The sequence below is a fragment of the Oncorhynchus nerka genome, linkage group LG9b (genome assembly GCF_034236695.1).
Source record: "Oncorhynchus nerka isolate Pitt River linkage group LG9b, Oner_Uvic_2.0, whole genome shotgun sequence".
Lineage (NCBI taxonomy): Eukaryota > Metazoa > Chordata > Actinopteri > Salmoniformes > Salmonidae > Oncorhynchus > Oncorhynchus nerka.
Genome location: NC_088424.1, coordinates 12,172,111 through 12,199,202, shown reverse-complemented (window position 1 = coordinate 12,199,202; position 27,092 = coordinate 12,172,111). Strand labels below are relative to the sequence as shown.

General features: G+C 41.5%; 1 protein-coding gene across 3 annotated transcripts; it reads right to left on the bottom strand.

Annotated features, from left to right (window-relative positions):
• Positions 1–2,617: 2,617 nt before the first annotated feature.
• si:dkey-181m9.8 (E3 ubiquitin-protein ligase RNF31) lies at positions 2,618–27,092 on the bottom strand. Of its 3 annotated transcripts, none has more exons than XM_029642349.2 (21): positions 26,802–27,092; positions 25,832–25,922; positions 24,451–24,516; positions 24,160–24,327; positions 23,774–23,922; positions 20,856–20,932; positions 19,540–19,710; positions 19,092–19,196; positions 17,803–18,051; positions 17,445–17,536; positions 17,031–17,219; positions 16,491–16,676; positions 14,373–14,471; positions 14,002–14,091; positions 13,804–13,918; positions 13,260–13,378; positions 12,843–12,956; positions 10,899–10,965; positions 10,565–10,652; positions 10,252–10,420; positions 2,618–9,852 (listed from the first exon to the last, which is right to left on the bottom strand). In XM_029642349.2, exons 3-21 carry the CDS (start codon positions 24,454–24,456, stop codon positions 9,676–9,678), a joined length of 2,430 nt encoding a protein of 809 aa, XP_029498209.2. In that variant the 5' UTR covers positions 24,457–24,516; positions 25,832–25,922; positions 26,802–27,092; the 3' UTR covers positions 2,618–9,675. The 3 variants fall into 3 exon arrangements, with proteins under 3 accessions (XP_029498209.2, XP_029498210.2, XP_029498211.1); XM_029642350.2 differs by having other exon boundaries at positions 13,804–13,900; XM_029642351.2 differs by lacking the exons at positions 23,774–23,922; positions 24,451–24,516; positions 25,832–25,922; positions 26,802–27,092 and having other exon boundaries at positions 24,160–24,304.

Genomic DNA, 27,092 nt, shown 5'->3' with positions numbered 1-27,092 from the left:
TAGACCAGTGGACATCTGTCCTTTGGTCAAACAGGAAGTACCATTGACGCGTTCAATATGGAAGTGGTCCGATGAAGCGGATGCTAAGCTACAGGCTTGCTTCGCTAGCACAGATTGGAATATGTTCCGGGATTCATCCGATAACATTGATGAGTTTACCACATCAGTCACCGGCTACATTAATCTGCATTGAGCTAAAGGCTAGAGCTGCTGCTTTCAAGGAGTTGGACACTAATTTGGACACTCATAACAAATCCCGATACAACCTTCGATGAGCCATCACAGGCAAAGTGTCAATACAGAACTAAAATTGAATCCCACTACAACAGCTCTGATGCTCGTAGAAAGTTTCAGGGCTTGAAAACTGTCAAGGACTGAAATGACTGCAACACTCAACAAAGAGCTGCTGTTAGTTTCAGAGTGGGTGGCAAGGAATAAGATGGCCCTAAATATTTCTAAAACTAAAAGCATTGTATTTGGGACAAAACACTCACTAAATCGTAAACCTCAACTAAATCTTGCAGTAAATAAAGTGGAAATTGAGCAAGTTCAGATGACTAAACTGCTTGGTGTAGCCCTAGATTGTAAACTCTCATGGTCAAAATAAATAGATGCAGTAGTAGCTAAGATGGGGAGAAGTCTGTCTATAATAAAGCAATGCTCTGCCTTAACAACACTATCAACAAGGCAGGTCCTACAGGCCCTAGTTTTGTCGCACCTTGACTACTGTTCAGTCGTATGGTCAGGTGCCATAAAAAAGGACTTGCAATTGGCTCAGAACAGGGCAGCACAGCTGGCCCTTGGATGTACACAGAGAGCTCATATTAATATGTCAATCTCTTCTGGGTGAAAGTGGAGGAGAGATTGACTTCACCAGTACTTTTAGTTATGAGAGGTATTGACATTTTGAATGCACCGAGCTGTCTGTCTAAACTACTGGATCACAGCTCAGACACCCATGCATACCCCACAAGACATGCCGCAAGAGGTCTCTTCACAGTCCCCATGTCCAGAACAGACTATGGGAGGCACACAGTACTACGTAGAGCCATGACCACATGGAACTCTATTCCACATCAAGCAACTGACACAAGCAGTCAAATTAGATTTTAAAAAACCCTTATGGAAAAGCAACACAAACATTGGCACAGACACATGCATATATACACACACGATAACATACGCACTATACATGCACATGGATTTAGTACTGTAGATATGTGGTAGTGGTAGAGTAGGGGCCTGAGGGGACGCAGTGTGTTGTGAAATCTGTGAATGCATTGTAATGTTTTTAAAATGGTATAAACTGCCTTAATTTTGCTGGACCCCAGGAAGAGTAGCTGCTGCTTTGGCAGCAGGCTAATGGGGATCCATAATAAATACCAAAAAAATACAAAGAGATTGACGTCTTTAACCATCTATGAGATGATGCACCTACAGAGCCAAGAGAGTGAACAAAAGCATATCAAGAAGCTAATTAAAGGAATGATCATTACACAGGTGCACCTGTCAGGTGGATGGAGTTTGGCCTCTAAAATGTGGAGTTTGTCACACAACACAATACCACAGATGTCTTAAGTTGAGGGACCGCGCAGTTGGCATACTGACTGCAAGAATATCCACCAGAGCTGTTGCCAGATAATTACATTTGTATTTCTCTACCAACGTCGTTTTAGATCATTTGGCAGTATTTCGAACCAGCCTCACAACCGCAGACCATGTGTATGGCGTCGTGTGGGCGAGCGGTTTGCTGATGTCAACATTGTGAATCGAGTGCCCCATGGTGGCGGTGGGGTTATGGTATGGGCAGGCAGGCATAAACTTTGGACACAATTGCATTTTATTGATGCCAATTTGAATACAGAGATAACATGACTAGATCCTGAGACCCATTTTCATGCCATTCATCCACCACCATCACCTCATGTTTCAGTATGATAATGCGCGGCCCCATGCCACAAGGATCTGTACACAATTCCTGGAAGCTGAAATTGTCACAGTTCTTCGATGACCTGCATACTCACCAGACATGACACCCATTGAGGATGTTTGGGATGCTCTGGATCGACGTGTACTACAGCTTGTTCCAGCTCCCGCCAATATCCAGCAACTTCGCACAGCCATTGAAGAGGAGTGGGACAACATTCCACAGGTCACAATCAACAGCCTCATCAACTCAGGCAAATGGTGGCCACACCAGCTACTGAGTGTTTTTTGTTTTTTATTCACGTCCCTACCTTTTTTTTTTAAAGGTATGTAAGCAACAGAAGCATATCTGTATTCCAAGTGATGTGAAATCCATAGATTAAGGCCTACTGAATTTATTTAAATTGACTAATTTCCTTAAACTGTAACTCAGTAAAATCTTTAATAGTTGCATGTTCCGTTTATATTTTTGTTCAGTATACATTCCTAAAGAACAATGTACTTCTTCCATACATTTTCTCTGACACCCACACGTATGTTATATTTTGAATGCTTAGCAGGACAAGAAAATGGTCCAATTCACACACTTATCAAGAGAACATCCCTGGTCATGTGGACAAGGTCAGGACATGTTAGCACTAGGTATAAACGAGGCTATAATTTCCCCCAAGAACCCAGACAGAGACAGTCAGTCAGTAGAAAAATATGTTTATTACTAAAGTCAGTAGTACTTTTCCTGAACAAGAAGGTACCAGGACAAGCTGTTAAATTGATGCAACATCACACTGTCCTCTTCCCTGATCATTTTCACGCACAACAAAAATGCTCCGGGGTGATATTTCCCTTAGGTACAGATCTAATATCAGATTCCCCTTCCCCAATTAATCTTAACCCTAGGTGGGGGAAATGCAAAACTGACCCAAGATCAGCGTCTAGGGGCAACTTCAACCTACATTGTGCCATTACAGTAGAAACAAATTGCGTAACTTAAATTTGCAAACCTTAGGGAATCAGATACTCATTACTACATACCATACCAATAAGTAGTGAATAGCTTTATTGCATAGCATAGTGAACTTATGAGTAAAAAAATAAAATCATGGTTTAATGCAGCTGGAAAAAAATGGCTTATTCAGGAGTGTGAAAGGTCCGGATAGAACAATATACAATAACCTTTGCACCCTACTGGATAAGTTGAGTATTGAGTAGCTTTTTATATCTACTTGCATAATACAGTTCTGTACTTTACTTGAATTTAACGATGTACCAAAGCCAACAGCATAAATTGCGATAGGGAAAATACATTATAAATGGAGTCAATCATGCCTGTAATATGACCCAGGTTATCACTCAACCAACTACAGTGCATACCAATAGTGTAGGATCTGTGACACCTGAAACCCCACCTCTTTAAGGAATACCTAGGATAGGATAAAGTAATCCCTCTCACCCCCCCTCCCCCTTAAAAGATTTAGATGCACTACTGTTCCACTGGATGTCATAAGGTGAATGCACCAATTTGTAAGTCGCTCTGGATAAGAGCGTCTGCTAAATGACTTAAATGTAAATGTAAATGTGACATCCACCTGTATTGATCATATCTTCACTAATGCTGCAGAGCGTTGCTCCAAAAGCATGATCAGATCCCATTGGCTGTAGTGACCATAACATTGTGGCAATAACAAGGAACGTCAAAGTGCCAAAAGCGGAGTATAAAGAAATTGAAGAGATCATATTCTCTCAGGACTCTTTTGTTGAAGATATAAAACATTTATGTTGGTCTGATGTGTATGAGGAAGTGAATCCAGATGCAGCACTGGAAATAAAATGATTCATGCCAATTGCTGACAAACATGCACCTATTAAGAAATTGCCTGTGAGAACTGTTAGGGCCCTCTGGATTGATGAACTGAAAAATGTTATGGTTTAAAGAAATTATGCAAAAAAAGATGTCTAACAAGTCAGAATGCTCAGCTGATAGGTTGAAATGTTGTGTATTACCAAACCAAGATAAATTACAAAACACAATTGAAAGATTTTGGATGACCTAAAATGACATCATGGGCAAGAAACCCAATTAATATCCATCGATCATTGAAGTTGATGGGTCGTTTATAACAAAGCCTTTCGATATTGCCAAACATTTCAATTACTATTTCACTAGTAAAGTGGAAAACATCAACAGTTTAAATGACAACATTGAACAGTAAACCATAATACATTTTTTAATTTATTTTTATTTTTAAATTGGTTAAATCTAATGAAAGAGAAGGTTTGCCGTTTTGAATTTGGTCAAGTTTGTGTGGGAGAAATGGAAAAGCTATTGTTATCCATCAATAATGAAAAGCCGCCAGGTATAAACAACCTTGATGGGAAACTATTGAGAATGGTAGACTGTAATGACACCCCTATTTGCTATATGTTTAACCAAAGCCTAAAAGGAGTGTGTCCACATGCGTGGAAGGAAGCTAAAGTAATTCCACTGCCTAAAAATAGTAAAGCACCCGTTGCTTGCTCAAACAGCCACCAAATCAGTTTGCTACCTGTTCTTAGTAAACTGATGGAGAGAAGGGCACTCAACTTGTACTGCACGGACTCAAATGACAGATGATTGGTTAAAAATAAATGGATAATAAGATAGTTGGAGCTGTATTATTAGATTTCAGTGCAGCCTTTGATGTTACTGATCATAAATTGTTAATTAGGAAACACGCTAGCTATGGCTTTATCACATGCTCGGAGAGTTATTTATCCGATAGAACCCAAAACCAGTGAACTCACTGAAATAAATAAAGAGTTACAACTCCATTGTGGCGTAGCTGTCAAAGGTACTGCATCCCAGCGCAAGAGGCGTCACTAGAGTCCCTGGTTCGAATCCAGGCTGTATCACATCTGTCCAGGATTGGGAGTCGCACAGGGCGGCGCACAATTGTCCCAGCGTCGTCTGGGTTTGGCCACGGTGGGCCGTCATTGTAAATAAGCATTTGTTCTTAACTGACTTGCCTAGTTAAATAAAAAATATATATATCCGAATGGAGGATTAATAATAAACTGGTCTTAAATACATCTAAAACTAAAAGCATTGTATTTGGTTCAAAACATTCTCAAAGACATAAACCCCAACTGGAGTTTAGTATAAACGGTGTGACCATTGAGCAAGTTGAGGAAGCTACAGTTGAAGTCGGAAGTTTACATACACCGAGGTTGTAGTCATTAAAACTCGTTTTTCAACCACATTTCTTGTTAACAAACTATAGTCTTGGCAAGTCGGTTAGGACATCTACTTTGTGAATGTCACAGATAATTTTTTCCAACAATTGTTTACAGATTAGTTCACTTATAATTCCCTGTATCACAATTCCAGTGGGTCAGAAGTTTACAGAAAATGTCATGGCTTTAGAAGCTTCTGATTGTCATCATTTGACTCAGTTGGAGGTGTACCTGTGGATGTATTTCAAGACCTACCTTCAAACTCAGTGCGTCTTTGCTTGACATCATGGGAAAATCAAAAGAAACCAACCAAGATCTCAGAAAAAAAAATTGTAGACCTCCACAAGTCTCATCATTGGGAGCAATTTCCAAATGCCTGAAGGTACCACATTCATCTGTACAATAGTACGCAAGTACAAACACCATGGGACCGCTCAGGAAGGAGATGCGAACTTTGGTGCGAAAAGTGCAAATCAATCCCAGAACAGCAGCAAAGGACCTTGTGAAGATGCTGGAGGAAAAGGGTACAAATATATCGACAGTAAAACGATTCCTATATCGACATAACCTGAAAGGCCGCTCAGCAAGGAAGAAGCCACTGCTCCAAAACCGCCATAAAAAAGCCAGACTACGGTTTGCAACTGCACATGGGGACAAAGATTGTACTTTTTGAATGTCCTCTGGTCCGATGAAACAAAAATAGAACTGTTTGGCCATAATGACCATCGTTATGTTTCGAGGAAAAAGGGGGAGGCTTGCAAGGCAAAGAACACCATCCCAAACATGATGCTGCCACCCCCGTGCTTCATGTTGTGGGGGTGCTTTGCTGCAGGAGGGACTGGAGCACTTCACAAAATAGATGGCATCATGAGGTTGGAAAATTAAGTGGATATATTGAAGCAACAATTCAATACATCAGTCTGAAAGTTAAAGCTTGGTTGCAAATGGGTCTTCCAAATGGACAATGACCCCATGCATACTTACAAAGTTGTGGCAAAATGGCTTAAGGACAACAAAGTCAAGGTATTGGAGTGGCCACAAACCATGCCCTCAATCCTATAGAAATGTGTGGCCAGAACAGAAAAAAGCATGTCCGAGCAAGGAGGCCTACAAACCTGACTCAGTTACACCAGCTCTGTCAGGAGGAATGGGCCAAAATCCATTCAATTTATTGTGGGAAGCTTGTGGAAGGCTACCTGAAAAGTTTGACCCAAGTTAAACAATTTAAAGGCAATGCTACCAAATACCAATTAGGTGTATATAAACTTCTGACCCACTTGGAATGTGATGAAAGAAATAAAAGCTGAAATAAATCACTCTACTATTATTCTGCCATTTCACATTTTTAAACTGAGGTGGTAATCCTAATTGACCTAAAACAGGGAATTTTTACTAGGATTAAATGTCAGGAATTGTGAAAAACTGAGTTTAAATGTATTTGGCTAAGGTGTATGTAAACTTCCGACTTACTCCTAGATATAACGTTGGATGGTCAATTACCATGGTCAAGTCATATTGACAAAGTTCCTGTGAAGATGGGGAGGGGTATGTCTGTTATCAAAAGATTCTGTGTTTTGACACAAAAATCAACTGTACTAGTTCAGGCTCTGGTCTTGTCCAATCTTGATTACTGTCTGGTAACATGTTCAAGTGCAGCAAAGAAAGACCTAGCAAAGCTGCAGCTGGCTCAGAACAGAGCAGCACACCTTTCCCTTAGCTGCACATACAGAACTAAACTATCAACATCATGCATGCCAGTCTTTCCTGGTAGACAAGAGATTATCTGCTTCTCTTCTAGTTATGGGAAGTACTACTGTAATGAAAATTCCAGATCTGCACAATCAAATAACATTCAGCTCATAGACCCATACATACCCCACAACACATGCCACCAGTGGTTTCTTCACAGTCCCCAAGTCCAAAACGAACTCGCGGCAACGCACAGTAATAATACATAGTATAGTATAATATAACAGTATAATACAGTGCCATGATCGCACGGAACTCTCTTCCATCTCCAATTACTCAAACAGCAAAAATTACCTTCAAATTATTAAGCAACGGTTAAGGGCTAAGACTGAGGGGACACACAAATGTTTGTACTACTATTATTTATTTTTGTATTTTAAATTAGTTTGACTGTCCTTGTCCATCAGTGTATCAGTGTTTGTTGACCCCAGATAGAATAGCTGCTGCTTGGCAAAAGCTAATGGAGCTCTGAATAAAATCAATAACAAGTTTACAACCCATTTCACCCGCATCTTAATGAATTATACCTGTCGGCTTTAAAGTTAAGTGTTACATCAAGTTCCGTTCATTCAACAATATTTCAGTGTTAAAGTATAAATAATTCACATGCTGGTCATAGCAGAAGAAATGTATGTCTCAAGAACATACAAGAAGAATACATTTTGGAAGTTTGTTTGAGATATCCTGAGAAGTGAGAACTAGAGGACTACAACAAAAATAAAACTGTACTGCAGTACAGAGAGTACACACCCAAATTACACACTTTTCACTTTTTGTTGCCTTACAGCCTGCAATTTAGATTAGTTTACTTATCTATTGTATACTGTCTATAGGGACTGTACCGTTTATTTTATGTGAACTAAGTGCTTTTAAAAATATACTTTAACAAATATAAAACGCAACATGTAAAGTGTTGGTCTCATGTTTCATGAGCTGAAATAAAATTTCCCAGAAATGTTCAATTCGTACAAAAAGATAATTTCTCTCAAATTTTGTGCACAAATTTGTTTACATCCCTGTTAGTGAGATTTCTCATTTGTCAAGATAATCCATCCACCTGAGGTGTGGCATATCAAGAAGCTGATTAAACAACATGATCATTTACACAGCTGCACCTTGTACTGGGGACAATAAAAATCCACTAAAATGTGCAGTTTTGTCACAGATGTCTCAAATTGAGGGAGCATGCAATTCACATACTGACTGCAGGAATGTCCACCAGAGATGTGGCCAGAGAAATAAGCATAAGCGGTCTCCAACGTTATTTTACAGAATTTGGCAGTACATCCAACCGGCCTAAAAAACACAGACCATGTGTAACCACGTCAGTCCAGAACCTCCACATCCGGCTTTCTCACCTGCGGGATTTTCTGAGACGAGCCACCCGGACAGCTGATAAAACTTTGGGTTTGCACAACCAAAGGATTTCTGCACAAACTATCAGAAACCATCTCAGGGAAGCTCATCTGTGTGCTTGTCATTTTGACCTGACTGCAGTTCGGCGTCGTAACTGACTTCAGTGGGCAATCCTCACCGTCGATGGCCACTGGCACACTGCTCTTCATGTGGTTGAGAGGTTTGCTGTCAACATTGTGAACAGAGTGCCCCATGGTGGTGGTGGGGTTATGGTATGGGCAGGCATATGCTGCGGACAATGAACACAATTGCTTTTTAATCAATGGCAATTTGAACGCACAGATATAACCTGATCAGAACCTGAGGCTCATGGTGGCGGAAGAATGGCACCACAATTACCTCACATTTCAGCATGATAATGCACAGTTCTTCCATGGCCTGCATACTCACTGAGCATGTTTGGGATGCTCTGGATTGACATGTACACAACAGCGTGTTCCAGTTCCCGCCAATATCCAGCAACTTCGCACAGCCATTGAAGAGGAGCGAGACAGCCTGATCAACTCACACCAGATACAGAATGGTTTTCTGATCCACTAGCTGTTTTTCCTGATCCACACTTTTTTCGGAATCTATGACCAACCGATGCATATCTGTATTCCCAGTCATGTGAAATCCATAGATTAGGAACTAACAAAATGATTTAAATTGACTGATTACATTATATTAAGTGTAACTCAATAGAATCTTTGATATTGTTGCATGTTGCGTTTATATTTTTGTATCTACATGTTTATTAAGAATAAACATCAAACAAATTAAAATAACATGAAAACAAACTAAATCTAAATGTACCAGATCCGGTTGTTATTTCAAATCAAAAGTGCACTGCACTTTACGCTCGAGTTGACATCCACTGCGTTTACCGTGATCTCAATGCACTTTTGATTGAATCCTGGCCACAGCATAGCTAGATCTAGAGCAGCAATGTGCAACAAAGCTCCTCAAAGGACCAATTTACCTTGTCCCTGCCTTCTATGGACGGTTTATGGTGCTATTTCTATGTCATTATTAGGCCAGTGTTACATAGCCATTATGACAGAGGGTTGAAGTTAAATAAACCCCTGGATCATGTTTATTAGGACACGCAAGAACAAAAAATTGCAACGGAAAACAAATGTGTTTCTCTCATTGGACAAGACCGGGTAGTCCCTTCCCCAGTTTCACTTAATTTAAAAATGTTTTCTCCCTACTTAACACAAGCCTGGGTGGTATTCACTAGGCACCAAACGGAAGAAAACGGACTGACGCAAGGAACCTGGCCTTATCCATTAAGAAACACATTTTTTTCTCCGTAGCAAAACATGTAAGAGCATTTGCCATCATGTGCCCTAAGGAACCCAGCCCAGGTGAGGCCAAGTATTTTACATGGCCTTAGTCGTTGAGCAAGAGCAGCAATTGGGAGTCGTCATGGAAGCGCGTTGGTGTGTTTCTCTGAGCAGAAGACCAGCGTGGTCCCGCAGCGCTCGATGAGGGTAGGGGGCAAAGGTCATCTTTCACCTTCACAGGGGGTAGCTTGTTGTCCCTCAGGCTAACCTTCCTAGTCAGGGTCTGAGGGACCGGGAGAGGGGACACACACATAGCATTACGGCAGTGTTTCCCGGACCAGTTCTGGAATCAACCCAGTCCTAACTACTCCACGTATGCATGTTAAAATCCAGAACAAGCACACCAGATTATATTAGTCAACAAGCCTAATGATCATTACGCCCTTCATGAGTTGCATCCGTTGTGCTAGTGTTAAAAGAAAAAAAAGCTCTTTAAATAATACATAATCTCCCAGGGACCAGCGAGCTATGGAAGCAAATTAACGCTTGGGAACTGACTAAATCAGTGTTACCAAAACCATATCAGGCCCTGGCCAGCATCAACCAAGGGACCCAGAGGACGAGAAACACTGTCCTATGACAGTGTAAAAAGCCTTGTGGGTAGTCTCCCCCTGCGGCTCACCTGTCTAAGGTGCTGTACATAGAGTGCCTCAGGATCCTGAAGGTTCTTCTGTGGAACAGGAATGTGCCACCGCTGTAACTCTGCCAACATCTCGGCCACATCGAACAGAACAGCTGGATCCGCATGACTCCGGTTAATCAGCTCCACTAGACACTCTTTATAGTGTAAACTAGGGAATCAAATGTAACCCTTTTTACATTAGCAGTTGTCACAAAGTGCTTTACAGTAAACCAAGCCTTAGACCCCACAGAGTAAGTAGAAGCACAGTGGCCAGTAAAAAGTTCATAGAAGGAAGAAACTTGGTGTCTCTTACATGCAGTAGCCACTGTACTCTGGGAGAGTTGGTAGACCACAAGGCCCGTCTCCACCCATCTCTCTGTGCTCCAGCACTGCACATACACCTGACAAATGGGAATAGAAATGTTTCAAAAACAACAGCGGCAATCACATTAACTGTGAATACTACAAGTAAGAGTAAATACATTTGAAGCAGGAACAATTTTGATGAACAAAATGATTACAAAAAGATAGAAACAAATGATGTGAAACAAGCTTCAATCAGAATCAGACTGAAGCATTTAACTATTACCGGTAGATTCGAACATAAATATTTGTAAAGTAAAACCCCTTGTTGGCTTGTAATTTACCTTGTGAGTTTGTTCCTGTAGAGCCCACTTTGGATTTGACCATGCCAGCGAGGGACACTCCGTAAAGCTGGAAGAGGGTGTATTGATAGTTTCGTTCAGATACATGATAAATTGCAATTCTCTCTCAGCACAAAGGTTCATGTTCTCCATCTTTCGTCAGAGATTATTATGGCAGATAGCATGATGGGTAAATTTACAGTTGAAGTCAGAAGTTTACATACACCTTAGCCAAATACATTTAAACTCAGTTTCACAATTCCTGACATTTAATCCTAGTTAAAATGCCCTGTTTTAGGTTAGTCAGGATCACCACCTCAGTTTATGAATGTGAAATGTCAGAATAATAGTAGAGAGAATGATTTATTTCAGCTTTTATTTCTTTCATCACATTCCCAGTGGGTCAAAAGTTTACACACTCAATTAGTATTTGGTAGCATTGCCTTTAAATTGTTTAACTTGGGTCAAACTTTTCAGGTAGCCTTCCACAAGCTTCCCACAATAAGGGTAGCCTAGTGGTTAGAGTGTTGGACTAGTAACCGGAAGGTTGCAAGTTCAAATCCCCGAGCTGACAAGGTACAAATCTGTCGTTCAGTTAACCCACTGATCCTAGGCCGTCATTGTAAATAAGAATTTGTTCTTAACTGACTTGCCTAGTTAAATAAATTTAAAAAAACATAATAAGTTGGGTGAATTTTGGCCCATTCCTACTGACAGAGCTGGTGTAACTGAGTCAGGTTTGTAGGACTCCTTGCTCGCACACTTTTTCAGTTCTGCCTACAAATTTTCTATATGATTGAGGTCAGGGCTTTGTGATGGCCACTCCAATACCTTGACTTTGTTGTCCTTAAGCCATTTTGCCACAACTTTGTAAGTATGCTTGGGGTCATTGTCCATTTGGAAGACCCATTTGCGACCAAGCTTTAACTTCCTGACTGATGTCTTGACATGTTGCTTCAATATATCCACATAATTTTCCATCCTCATGATGCCATCTATTTTTTGAAGTGCACCAGTCCCTCCAGCATTAAAGCACACCCACAACATGATGCTGCCACCCCCATGCTTCACGGTTGGGATGGTGTTCTTTGGCTTGCAAGAATCCCCCTTTTTCCTCCAAACATAACAATGGTCATTATGCCCAAACAGTTCTATTTTATCATCAGACCAGAGGACATTTCTCCAAAAAGTACAATCTTTGTCACCATGTGCAGTTGCAAACCGTAGTCTCACTTTATGGCGGTTTTGGAGCAGTGGCTTCTTCCTTGCTGAGCGGCCTTTCATATGTCGATATAGAACTCGTTTTACTGTGGATATAGATACTTTTGTGCCCGTTTCCTCCAGCATCTCCACAAGGTCCTTTGCTGTTGTTCTGGGATTGATTTGCACTTTCGCACAAAAGTACGTTCATCTCTTGCGGTATGACGGCTGCGTGGTCCCATGGTGTTTATACTGGCATACTATTGTTTGTACAGATGAATGTGGTACCTTCAGGCGTTTGGAAATTGCTCCCAAGGATGAACCAGACTTGTGGAGGTCTTGGCTGATATCTTTTGATTTTCCCATGTCAAGCAAAGAGGCACTGAGTTTGAAGGTAGGCCTGGAAATACATCCACAGGTACACCTCCAATTGACTCAAATAATGTCATATAGCCTCAGAAGCTATGACATAATTTTCTGGAATTTTCCAAGCTGTTTAAAGGCACAGTCAACTTAGTGAATGTAAACTTCTGACCCACTGGAATTGTGATACAGTGAATTCTAAGTTAAACAATTGTTGGAAAAATGCATGCACAAAGTAGTGTCCTAACCGACTTGCCAAACCTATAGTTTGTTAACAAGAAATTTGTGGATTGGTTGAAAAACGAGTTGTAATAGCTCCAACCTAATTGTATGTAAACTTCCGACTTCAACTGTAGGTAGTGTAGGATTGGTAGTGTAGGATACCTGAAGCAGCCTGTGTAGTCTGGGCACGTTCCAGTCCCTCAGGTGGTACAGGCAGTCCCTGGGGTGGTGGGCGTGTAACCCCTTGGACCCACACTCAGCTGAGAAGTCACACCCCTGAAGAAGTAATTTATTAGAGGGATAGTACATTTTTAGATCTAGAGTGTTGTTGCCTCATCCAGACCGTTTAAATGTTGTTGTTTTTTTAAATTGGTACGAATATGTATCTGAGAGCGTGGCTTTAAGCATGTTATAGGATTGCATTTCCTAGTGTTCTGCTACTCATTTTGACTAGAGACTAGTGTGCCTGGGTTAAGAAAAATTATAGACATAAGATAATACAACTTAAATCTACTTTGACTGGAATTCTCCTTTAAATGAATGCTAAAGTGTCAGCTCAGATTCAACTAGGAGACTTACTACGCCTAATTTGAAGGGCCTATTACAGCCGCCACAGAACTCGTGCTGGCATTGGGTGCATTTGAAATGGAGACAGCCTCCCTTGGAAAGGTAGAACACAAACTTGCATTTTGGACATTCTGAAACGAGACAAATAATATATGCAGTTAAATGTCTTTCTCACCGAGACAGAAATTCAAAATATTGCATGTGCCTCATCCAATTTTGATTCAGGGACATAAGATGTTTAATCTGAACATTAAAAAAAGACTACATAACACCGTTACAATAATAATACAAAAAGACGTCTTTAATAGTGACAACTCAATTACACAGTCGTGACACAAACCGTGCTTCTACACCTGCATTGCTTGCTGTTTGGGGTTTTAGGCTGGGTTTCTGTACAGCACTTTGAGATATCAGCTGATGTACAAAGGGCTATATAAATAACTCTGATTTGATTTGATTCAGATAGGCTAACAGTTAGCAGACCTATACAACTGTGTGCATCATAAACCGAGGGTTCAAATAAACAAAATAATGAAAGTAGGAGGTGTGTGTGTACCTATTTTATTCCTGCTGAGGAGATTCTCCAGTTTTGCGGTCTGGTACTCTGGGTTATTGTGGAGTTGCCACTCTCTGAACTTCTCACAGGAAAGACCCTGGTGTTGTGGAGCCCACTGGTGTATCAAAAAGTTGTCAGAAGGTAGATACAAGGCTTTCCAACAATTTGAATGTGAGTGTACATGAATACATTACTTACTGCAGTCTTGCATTGGGAGCAGGTGCTCTTCCTACAACTAGGACAGTCCATTCTCAGCTGGTCAGCCTCGTGTAGAAGGCCAAAGGAGCACTAGAACATTGCACACAAACTGACATTCGTAAGCACCTGGATGTTCCAGTTGAAAGAACTGCCACTGTCTAAAGGTGCAACTTCACCAACATGTCTTATCTAGTGGGGTATTGAAGCTTAGATCGCAGGGTTTTGAATTGAAGGGGAGGGAACGAGGGTGAAAGAAATACGAGGAGAATGAGAGAGAGAGAGATACTATTAAAAACACAGAGGTGGAGACAAAGAAAAAGAGAGACGAAGAGACAAGCAGGAGAACCAGAACGATGAGTGAGATGTCTTACGTGGGCACACCAGCGGAAGTTAGGCATCTCCTGCAAGGCTCGGTCTCTCAGCTTCCTCTGGAACAACTCGTGGATCTGAGGATCTAGGTAGTGCCTGATCTGGCAAGAGAAAACAATGTAGATAGGATGTTAAACTGTAAATTCCTCTCGCCTTTCAGCACCAGTTTCCCAGACCCAGATGATGATTATTATTTAACCTTTATTTAACAAGTCATTATTCCAACAATTGTTCACAGATGGATTATTTCACTAATAATCCACTGTATCACAATTTTTAAAAATGCATTTGACCTTTTTATTTAGCTAGGCAAGTCAGTTAAGAACAAATTCTTATTTTCAATGACGGCCTAGGAGCAGTGGGTTAACTGCCTTGTTCAGGGGCAGAAAGACAGATTTGTACCGCATCAGCTCGGGGATTTGAACTTTCAACCTTTCGGTTACTAGTCCAACACTCTAACCACTAGGCTACCTGGCACCCCACAGATTAAGCCAACTCCTGGGCTAAAAGGGATTTATGCTCTATGGCAGGGGTATTCAACCGGGGCTACGGAAAAAATTATATTTGTATTTGAAAGGTTTTATGAATGTTGCTAGCAAAATATCTCTTTTTTTATGACATACCTACAGTAGGAAAGAGACTATCTTCTTTCTAATGATGCCAACTTTATTTCTCAACTCCTAGTATTGAGCAAATTACACTCATTGGAGCCAATTACACTCACTGGAGTATGTGACATAGGCTTTGTAAAAGCAGCCGTGAATAGGCTACCAGTGCAATAACTGCTGCTGGTAAGCTTTATTGACTTGGACAGCTAAACAGCTGCTCTGAGCGAAAATGTGTTTGGCATTACCTTTTTCTAGCTAATAGGTTATGTTAAGAGTTCACACTTTCTCTTCCAATTCTAATGTGGAGAGGTCAAAATAGTGAAACACTATCTACTAAATCTATTAATTAAATTTTTTTTGATTACTTCTCCTTGACATTATAATTCACCTGATAATTCTAACGTATAATGGGGTCCCCGGATCGCCGGTTTGCTTGGGAAAGACAAGGTTGAAGACCCCTGCTCTATGGAGAACTTCCCTTGAATGTGCTTTTTAGTCCAGGTTTACCAGCGTTTATCAGAAACTGAACGTGAGACTGGTGCATCTCTCTCCATGAATGTGCTCACTGACTCCTGCAAATCCGCACGTATTGTTTCATTGTGTGGATTGTTTGCCCTTTGTTACACGTTTATCAATTCCCCACTTAATATCAAATTTAGCACCAGTAGTAAATGTAGGCTACAGTCACTCATCACCATGTCCCAGTTAGCTAGAATGCTTGGTTACAGTCATTTCTGTTCAGTTACAAAATATATATTATTAGATTCATACCGTTCTCATTCTTGAAGTGGATTTGTTGTTTGGAGAGCGCGCAAACTATGCTACACCAAAGAGGAATAAACTTTGTTATTTCCATTGCATTAACCAGTTCTGTCAATTTCTTTATTGTCTTGTTTGGAGCACATGTCTGGTTTCTCCATGTTGTGTGAACAGAAGTATCTGGCCTGCGTGCCAGGATAGGTGTGGCTTATTTAGGTGCCTGTTTGGGTTACGTTCTTGTTCAGCTTGATTTTGGTTAATCAATGGGGAGGCTGCATCTGGGCCTAGTAGACTTCACCTGTGCTTTTCTAGTTAAGACAGGTTTTACATGATAGGAGGCTTTTTCCTTTTGAATACTGACAATTAAAAGTCAGAAGATTGTAAATATATCAACTTGTTAATGTATCACTGTCATCACCAGCGCAATGTAAATAAAGCCAACACCCATTTGCACCTCTTCTTGCCTGCCTCCTTCTGAATAATTTGTCCTTACAAGGTCCCTATTTTACAGAAGACAAAATTATATTAAAATGATTTGCAGTAGATGTAGGAGATGGCAGTTAGCTATTTGGAACCAGTTTAGCGTCGACATCCCCTTCCACTAACAAAACCGAATGTTAATGGAATTTTTAACCAAACATTTCAATTGAAACAGAGCTAGGTAGAAAGGTCCATCCTGTCTATACAGTGGTAAGGTCTGAACACTACATCGAAGCCATGTCTACTACTACCGGGAAGCTACTGGCGCCTGACCTGTGTGTCCAGAAGGCTGAAGTAGTCCAAGGCCTCCTCCACGCCTCCCTCGCTCTGACGCACGTCGGGCTGGCCACACATGGGACACACCACATGGACGATGCTCTTCTCCTTGATGGCCTGGGAGAAGTAGGCCTTGAAGCAGCTCTCGCAGAAGGCACACAGGCAATGGGTCATAGTAATGATCTGTAGAGGGACACGGAGTGAGGGAGTGAGGGAGAGAGAAAGATCGAGAGGGGTGGAGCACGATAGAGACATTTTACTCTTCTAAACCTCGTAGTGCGCTAAAACCTTGTTCCCACACAAACTCTGGTGGAATGTCTTGCAGCATGCCTTTTAAAAAATGTGCATGAGTGGGTAGATATCAAGTAAACAGCGGTGCAATCGGGAGCTGCCATATTCCAATAAAGACTGCAGGAGACTAGGGCAACCCTACTTTAACCTGCCCAACAATAGTGGACCAGTGATTACTTCAAAGAATGCAGGCAAAGAAGGATCCATGTTGACAGTATTTGAATGGGGTCCCAGTCTCTCACCCACCTTGCTGAAGGACACCTGCTCGCGGCAGATGGGGCATTCATGGGACAGGTACTTGAGGGCCGAGGGAAGGTCCCGGCACGACTGTACCGCCTCCTCCACGTCGGCCTGGCTGAAGCTCCGCCCCTCAAGTGACAGCAGGCTATGGAAGATGGCCGCCTTGTCGCCGGAGACGCCGGGCGGCACCGTAATCTGACGAAAGAGAAAGAGACTTGCATATATATGAAGAGTGTAGAGTAGTACTTTAGAGTCCACTGTTGAAACGGAAGTTGCTCTTTTTGGAGTCTTTATTTTTTTTAAATCATGGAAGGCCCACACTTATACAATATGCACACAAACCCTGCAGCACACATGGACAGACAGACACATACACACAGAAAAAAAAAAAAACTGGTTGGGGGTTAAGCCCACTCTTACCTGAACACTGTTGATCCTCTTGAGCTGTATACGGAAAGGCCGCTCATTCACAGTAAAGATTCGGTCTGCCTGTAAGAGCACCTGCTCTGCATCTGAAAGCAGATCCAAAATAACAATAGAAAAACTATTTATCATTAGTGCCTTCTTGTTTCAGTCTATTTTCTTCCATTTGGTGCCTAATGAAAATTACCCTGATGTACTGTATATACACTCTCCCATACCATGTGCATAATATAAATTTTAAAAAGTCTACAATATACATTTTCAGGCTGTAACTCCATGGTAGTGTTTGCATGTTAAGCCCTTCACATCTACAGTATATGCTCTCTCTTACCCCCCCAGCCCCTTTCTTACTCACCTCTGGGACTGCGGAAGCTGACCAGGGCCTGGTCGTGCTGGGTTGGGGGGTAAGGGTAGGTCACATCCAGCACCTCTCCCCCACCGTTGCTCCTGCGCTGGAAGTAGAGGGTGAGCTTGTTCTTCACACGGCTGGGGGACTGGTCCGGTGGCAGCTGGCTCACCAGGATACGATGCTGGTTGTCCACTAGGGGCGTGACTGCAGTGGGGATTGAGGGGTAGTCACCACCACCTCGATCACCTCCATTGCCTTGCAATCGGTGGGCAGTTATTCACAAATGAATGGGAAAGATAAGCGTCATTTCATTTAATTATTTTATTCAGTGCCCTGCAAGGGCCGAAACACTTCTGGTTTTCATTCTGTGTAGACAAGTAACAAGTGTACTCTGTATGTATGTGTACAACATGTCGCAAATGTGTTCTCAACTGAGTTTGAGTCAGTGGAGATGTTATGCTCAAAATAAACTTGCAGACGGGCTAAAACATAAAGCGGGTACAGCCTCAGTGTTCAATGTAAATGCGTACCGGAAGTTGCACAGAATGCTCAAAGTTTCCACTCCAGAAAATTTGCCCAGTGAATTTGTTTTAGTTTCATGTTTCATAGTTTCAATCTACACTCTCAGAGTGGCTTACCAACATAACCAATGGAGCAAATGTATCCCAAAACATTTTCACAAGCTATTGATTTCTATGATCCAGCCAGTAGCCAATATATGCTGCTCAATGTAGGACTTAAAAACATTATGCAGGGCTTGACATTAAGCTTTTTAAATTGTTGTCCAAAAAACACAAACAAAAAAAGGTCAAACACAATGGGCCAAATAGGTGAATGAAATGTAGGCTACCCATCTGCCTATTGGCTTCTTAGCATAGTCAAGTCTCAGAATACAGCACTGCCCCTTTAAAACAGACTAAATATTGGATAGTTAAATTTGGTTTGGCCTGTTGCTGATCTTTTTTTGATTCGATCACAAATCCCACATTAAAGGGGAAAATTTGATTTGATAAAAAAAACAAAAAATGGGCAAAAAGTTCAGTGAAGTTTATTCTTGTGCATCTCTGTGCAGATTGGCATTTTTTCTGTGCGGAACTCCTGGTGGAGCTGCCAAGCTGCGCATGAACAGCTTAGAGGGAATATTGACTGTAGGTGAATTGCTACACTCTGGTGTAGCTGAACACCTCAATACCTCTTGGTGAGCCGGCTGCCACCGGACCAGTCCCCCAGCCATGTGAATCAAACCTCAATCCATCAAATTTTTTAACACTTTAGGGATTCAGTTTTCCACTCACCTCTTTCTTTAGTACCAAGCTGGTACACATTGACAACATTTTCCAGCTGTAGGCTCTTGAATAGGTTGTTCATGTCCTCAGAACTAACAGGAGTGTTATTTGGCGCTGTGGAATGAGAAAATGAAATGGCAGATAATCAAAGCACAAAATAATTTTCATTATGTATCACAATGCGATCAATACCAAACTTTAAATACACACTATGGCATGCTCACCATCAAACCTGCACTATGCAGCATTTTGTTAGTTTAGATATCCCCATTGCTTTACAAAAATACTACTTAGAGATACCAAATGTAGCTTAGTAGTACTTTCCAACAGTACCTTATTAGACTGGTTAAGACTAGTCCTGGACTAAGAAGAACTTCCAATAGAGAATCTACATTGAACATGCTTGATATTGCAGGACTAGGAAACCAGCACCAAATGTTTATATACTGGGTCCTACCAGAGGCAGTAGTGATGAAGGGGTTGGTGGAGGAGAATGGAAACTGGACTCCACCTGGCACTCCAAAGTTTATCCCCATATCCAGTAACTCCTCTGTGTAGGACCGCCTCACACCAGTCGCAGACTCTCTGAGAGGCCCCGATTGGCTGGACTTTAAACTCTTGGGCGGAACTAGGAGAATTGATAATACACTGTTAGTGAGGAAATGAAAGCAAAAGGTTGACAATTTACTAGAAGTCATTATAAATTAGGGTGAGGGAAGAGCAGTGAGAAGGAGTAGAAGTGGGTTGGCCGGTTAGCTATTGATTGTGTAGAGGGCCTAAAATTAACAACCACCACCTGCCAAATGCAGGTAGATTTTGGCATTGGCTGGTAAAGATGTCTATTTCACCAGCCACATTGGTGGGTGGTCAGGGCTCCATAGTGCGAGCATTTCACTCACATTTGTGAGAAAAAAAAACTTACGTGTAATCACATTTAATAGTAAAATAAATGCTGCAGTAGCTGTTTTCAAAGTATTTCTGCCGTTTTGTTTCATAGCACAAAATAACTACTAATCCTATATAGCCAATTCCACTTTGCACTGCCTGGCTGGGGGCTGTGCTCACGTGAAGAGCTGAGTGAAACATACATTTTAAGAAGCGCTGCGCACAGGAATAAAACTTGGTCTAATTTACTTTAAACGAAAGTCTACTGAAATCAGACTTTGTCCTTGTTTCTTGGCTATTTATATTGTTTTGCTCACAAGCTAGGTTGTTTTTCTGTTTGAATTTCAACGGCTAGGGAAGACTAGACAAGCCTCTACAAATCAGACTCAATCACACAGGCACAAACATGACTGGAGTCGTGCTACCACGGTAACCTCCCACCCTTAATGGGGCAGGTGAACATTTGTCTCATCTATATTTTGGTTTAAAAAAATGAAATGAAACAATATACCACATGAGTTCTTACTAGTAATACATTTATTGTTTTAGAAACATTACAAAAATTGCTCATCCGTTAATCTTTGCGTTTTGTTGATGTAATTTCAGAGGTAAGTTTTTTTTTGGGGGGGGGGGGAATCTACCTGCCACTGTGGCTGGTGGACCAAAAAGTAAATGTTATGCCCCGATTGTGTAAATACAGCTTACCTTTTCCATTTATTTTAGATTGTGGCAGATAGTTGGCTCTACAAAACAGATGGCCAGGGGATGTTGACTCACCTTGACATTAGACCCCTTTTTAAGTTTGAAAACATCGAACAAACTTTAAAAAGCAGGGAATGTTAGGGAATGCATTTCTAAGATACGGTACAGAATTCGGAGAACACCCACCTATTGCTCTAGGTAGTGGCGTCGGGGACATTGAGGAGCGCCTGGCTCTCGGGGTAGAGCTGCTTGGTTGAGGCCAGCTAAGAGGGAGACACAGTACAATACAAACTCAAAGCACGAAGGGTTACTAACAACTGAAAATGAAACAATTTCACTTTAAACAAAAAAGGTTTAAACAAATCAAAATATATTTTATATTCTTCAAAGTAGCAACCCTTTGCCTTCATGAAAGCTTTGCACACTTTTGACATAGTCTAAACCAGCTGATTTAGTACCTGAACTGCATTTCAATTAACAGGTGTGCCTTGTTAAAAAGTTAATTTGTGGAATTTCTTTCCTTCTTAATGCATTTGAGCCAATCAGTTGTGTTGTGAAAAGGTAGGGGTGGTATACAGAAGACAGCCCTATTTGGTAAAATACCAAGCCCATATTATGGCAAAAACAGCTCAAATTAGGACATTGAAGGTCAGTCAATGAGGAAAATGTTAAGAACATTGAACGTTTCTTCAACTGCAGTCGCAAAAACCATCAACCGTTATGATGAAACTGGCTCTCATGAGGACCGCCACAGGAAAGGAAGACCCAGAGTTACCTCTGCTGCAGAGGATGGATAGGTTCATTCGAGTTACCAGCCTCAGAAATTGCAGCCCCAAAAAATGTTTCAGAGTTCAAGTAACTGACACATCTCAACATCAGCTGTTCAGAGGAGACCTCGTGAATCAAGCCTTCATGGTCAAATTGCTGCAAAGAAACCAAAACTAAAGGACACCAATAAGAAGAAGAGATTCTCCTGGGCCAAGAAACACGAGCAATGGACATTAGACCGGTGGAAATCTGTCCAAATGAGATGTTTGGTTCCAACCGCTGTGTCTTTGTGAGACGCAGAGAAGGTAAACGGATGATCTCCGCATGCATAGTTCCCACCATGAAGCATGGAGGAGGTGTGATGGTCCTTTTCTGGTGACACTGTCTGTGATTTATTTAGAATTCAAGGCACACTTAACAAGCATGGCTACCACAGCGATACGCCTTCCCATCTGGGACTATGATCTGCTTTTCAACAGGACAATGACCCAACACACTTCCAGCTTGTGTTAGGGCTATTTGACCAAGAAGGAGAGTGATGAGTGCTGCATCAGATGACCTGGCCTCCACAATCACCCGACCTCAACCCAATTGAGATGGTTTGGGATGAGTTAAGCCGCAGAGTGAAGGAAAAGCAGCCAACAAGTGCTAATAATTTGGGAACTCCTTCAAGACTGTTGGAAAAGCATTCCAGGTGAAGCTGGTTGAGAGAATGCCAAGAGTGTGCAAAGCATCAAGGCAAAAGGTGGCTAGTTTGAAGAAAATATATTTAGATGTTTAACACTTTTTTTGGTTACTACATGATTCAATAAGTGTTAGTTTTGATGTCTTCACTATTATTCTAGAAAATATTAAAAATAAAGAAAAACCCTTGAATGTGTAATTGTCTTAACTTTTGACTGGTACTGTATATATCTTCACAACAAACAGTCTGTTAAACTAATAACAAACAATTATACACGGTGTGTCTTTACTGAACATTTACAGTCCATGGTGGGAAAAGTATGTGAACGCTTGGATTTAATAACTGGTTGACCCTCCTTTGACAGCAATAACCTCAACCAAACGTTTTCTGTAGTTGTGGATCAGACCTGCACAACGGTTAGGAGGAATTTTGGACCATTCAGCTTTACAAAACTGTTTCAGTTCAGCAATATTCTTTGGATGTCTGGTGTGAACTGCTCTCTTGAGGTCATGCCACAACATCTCAAATCAGGTTGAGGTCAGGACTCTGATTGGGCCACTCCAGAAGGTGAATTTTCTTCTGTTGAAGCCATTCTGTTGTTGATTTACTTCTGTGTTGTTGTCCTGTTGCATCACCCAACTTCTGTTGAGCTTAAATTGGCAGACAGATAGCCTTACATTCTCCTGCAAAATGTCTTGCTAAACTTGGAATTGATTTTTCTGTCGATGATAGCAAGCTCTCCAGGCCCTCAGGCAGCGAAGCTGCCCCAAACCCAATCCCGCCACCATACTTTACAGTTGAGATGAGGTTCATGTTGGTGTGCTGTGCCTTTTTTTTCTCCACAGTGTTGTGTGTTCCTTCCAAACAACTCAACTGTAGTTTCATCCGTCCACATAATATTTTGCCAGTAGCGCTGTGGAACATGCACTTTTGCAAACTTCAGGTGCACTTTTGCAAACTTCAGACGTGCAGCAATGTTTTTGTTGGACAGCAATGACTTCTTCTGTGGTGTCCTCCCATGAACACCATTCTTGTTTAGTGTTTCATGTATCGTAGACTCGTCAACAGAGATGTTAGCATGTTCCAGAGATTTCTGTGCTGAACTTTCTCCATTTATAGACAAAATGTCTTACCGTGGGCTGATGAACATTGAGGCTTTTAAAGATAGTTTTGTAACCCTTTCCAGCTTTATGCAAGTCAACCATTCTTAATCTTAGGTCTTTTGAGATCTCTTTTGTTCGAGGTATGGTTCACATCAGGCAATGCTGATTGTGAATAGCAAACTCACATTTTTTGAGTTTTTTTATAGGGCAAGGCAGACCTAACCATCATCTCCAATCTAGTCTCATTGATTGGACTCCAGGTCAGCTGACTCTTGACTCCAATTAGCTTTGGAGAAGTAATTAGCCTAGAGGTTCACATACTTTTTCCAACCGACACTGTGAATGTTTAAATGATGTATTCAATATGGACAATAATTTGTGTGTTATTAGTTTAAGCACATTATGTCTATTGTTGTGACTTGGATGAAGATCAGGTCAAAATTGATGACCAATTTATGCAGAAATCCAGGTAATTTCAAAGGGTTTGCATACTTTTTCTTGCCACTGTATGTCCATTATTCAAGGAATGAGCACCCTTCTCAATTTACCTGCCAGGGTCCGAAGACTCTGCATATGCACTGGAGTGTGCTGCAGTAGGTAGCATCTGAACTCTGACTGGGTGCATGGCAAAGAGGGGCGTTTCCTTTTGAAATGCAGACCTCATTTCTGAGACGAGCAATGACAGGTTGGCCAGCCCCTGCCAATCAAAAGGTAGACGCAGTTCAAACAAACTAGAAAAGTAGATTGATTATGATGGTGCTAAAGTACCACCCCTCTTCATGCCCCTCCACTCAACCCATGCATGCTACACACACGGCCTCTCTCTCTCTCCATTTTCTAACCACTACTCTAACAATAAAACCAATTTTAAAAAATCAACAAAACATTCACCAAGCACTATCAAAATCACATTGTTGCATTGTTGTCGACTTACGCTCTTCCAGTTATTGAGGCAGTCGAGGAGCACCTGCCCACTGGCCTCAACATATGGGCACCTGGGGTTGATCAACATGGAGATGGAGGGACACACATAGCACCGCGGCCGTGCTCTGGGGGTGAGTCTCATGGAGCCAGATGCACACTGGGATATTATATGTGTTACCTGATTGGAGGACGAATTAGGGTCACTTCAATAAGAACTTACATAGGGAATGGTGAATATGTTATCAATGTGGCAAGGTACGAAAACTAGTTATTATTAGTATTATTATGATAGTGTGCTTACCGTCATGTGGAACTGGAATAGTACCAGCCAAATAAACTAACTTCTTCTTTTCCTTATTGGGGAAACCTGCGCTTGAAACATAAATATCATGTTAGCATTCTGCATCATTTAAGGCAGACAGGGCACTCAAGCTGGTCTGGTCCAGAAACAACCCTCAAAACAACAATCTGACCATACATCTTAGCACAGCAAACCTTTCTAATCCACTTCGCTGGTGACCTAAGGTGTCATGACCACTACATCTTTGCTTAGCACAGCAAACCTTTCTAATCCACTTCGCTGGTGACCTAAGGTGTCATGACCACTACATCTTTGCTTAGCACAGCAAACCTTTCTAATCCACTTCGCTGGTGACCTAAGGTGTCATGACCACTACATCTTTGCTTAGCACAGCAAACCTTTCTAATCCACTTCGCTGGTGACCTAAGGTGTCATGACCACTACATCTTTGCTTAGCACAGCAAACCTTTCTAATCCACTTCGCTGGTGACCTAAGTTGTCATGACCACTACATCTTTGCTTAGCAAACCTTTCTAATCCACTTCGCTGGTGACCTAAGGTGTCATGACCACTACATCTTTGCTTAGCAAACCTTTCTAATCCACTTCGCTGGTGACCTAAGGTGTCATGACCACTACATCTTTGCTTAGCAAACCTTTCTAATCCACTTCGCTGGTGACCTAAGGTGTCATGACCACTACATCTTTGCTTAGCAAACCTTTCTAATCCACTTCGCTGGTGACCTAAGGTGTCATGACCACTACATATTTGCTTAGCAAACCTTTCTAATCCACTTCGCTGGTGACCTAAGGTGTCATGACCATACATCTTTGCTTAGCACAGCAAACCTTTCTAATCCACTTCGCTGGTGACCTAAGGTGTCATGACCACTACATCTTTGCTTAGCAAACCTTTCTAATCCACTTCGCTGGTGACCTAAGGTGTCATGACCACTACATCTTTGCTTAGCAAACCTTTCTAATCCACTTCGCTGGTGACCTAAGGTGTCATGACCACTACATCTTTGCTTAGCAAACCTTTCTAATCCACTTCGCTGGTGACCTAAGGTGTCATGACCATACATCTTTGCTTAGCACAGCAAACCTTTCTAATCCACTTCGCTGGTGACCTAAGGTGTCATGACCACTACATCTTTGCTTAGCAAACCTTTCTAATCCACTTCGCTGGTGACCTAAGGTGTCATGACCACTACATCTTTGCTTAGCACAGCAAACCTTTCTAATCCACTTCGCTGGTGACCTAAGGTGTCATGACCAAAAATAGTGACACCAACGACACACCTAACAGTGACATAGGATCAACATAGGTTAGGTTAAGTAAAAGACAAGTGGTGATACAGGTTTATAAGCTGTGAACTTACAGTAGAAGTCCACATACATACGCAGGTCTCCATAAGTCGCTGTAACATTCTTGATATCACTGACAACCTCAACAGGGAAGCTGTATTTACACTGAAAATAATGAAAAGAGAGAGGGAGAGGGAACATGTAATCACTATTGGCACCCTAGCCATTATCTTTTCAGTGTGTAATAGACAATAAAACAATGATCGATTCAATACACTCCTCCAGTTATTTTAGACATCAAGAGGCATGTGGATTTGTTTACTGACTGCAGTACTGTTTAGGCACTTCAACGCTGAGTGTGGCATTCCAATTATTGGTTAGTTAGCGAGCTACTTCATCCAAAGATGATCTATATAAAAATATATATATTCGCCTCTTCCTCTCTGCATCACCCCACGTTGACAGTACAGAGTACTAGAAACAATGACATTATAAACCATTTTTTAGAAGTCAGAACACTCAAGAGGCAAAGCACAGCTGTAAAGCATTGAGAGTGGCTAACAAACTGTTCCATGGCTTGAAAACGAAGCATTGCTTGCAAGCTAGCTAGTCAAACTGTGTTGTCAGTGAAGGGAAGCTATGAAGCTACCAACGTTCGCTAGCAATGTCTGGATAGTTGCACCTGTTCATTATAGTAGCCAGCTGGCAACTCCTCAATTTAAACACGATAGCAGATTGTTCAGCTAGGCTGGCTACCTATTCCTGAAAGTGCAGCCTCAGATAAATGCATAACTGGCTAACTAGCTAACTTAGCTAGTTAAATACCTTGTCACAAAGTAAAGTTAGCTAGCTAATGTTAGTAGTTGGCTAACTAACTTTTGCTTAGCCCTACAACGGTCGTCCTATGTAGTTTGTCAGAGATATGAGTATCTTTGCTTACGTTAGTGTTATAGTTAGCATATATAGCTAATTACAGTAGCTAACGTTAGCTATCAAGATAAACCAGTTAGCCTAGTTTCCGAATGATGTTGTTTATCTTCTTACCTCGGTCAGTGTTTCATATTCAAGGACTGCTGGGACCCTCGGCATCTTTTATAATTTAACCTTTCAATCTTATGTGGAATTATGAATCAACATTCAAACTAGCTATGACAACATCTGACATTCCCGACAGCTGCGATGAAATACACTAGGAACTCGAAACGGGGAATTTGGACATCTCGACATCAGTCCGTTCAAACAACTGGGAACTGAGAAAAAAATCGAGTGTCTGACATGGAAAAATCGATTTGAACGGTCATCCAACGCGGAATTCCTACTCGGGGCTCATCTTCA

Bases quoted from the DNA above. Each gene is read 5' to 3' on its own strand.
- si:dkey-181m9.8 (XM_029642349.2), bottom strand. The intron at 16,677-17,030 runs GTGGGTGAGAGA...GTCCCTCTACAG, and splicing joins AGCAGGTGTCCTTCAGCAAG to ATCATTACTATGACCCATTG. The intron at 14,092-14,372 runs GTAAGACATCTC...GCAATGTTCTAG, and splicing joins ACTTCCGCTGGTGTGCCCAC to TGCTCCTTTGGCCTTCTACA.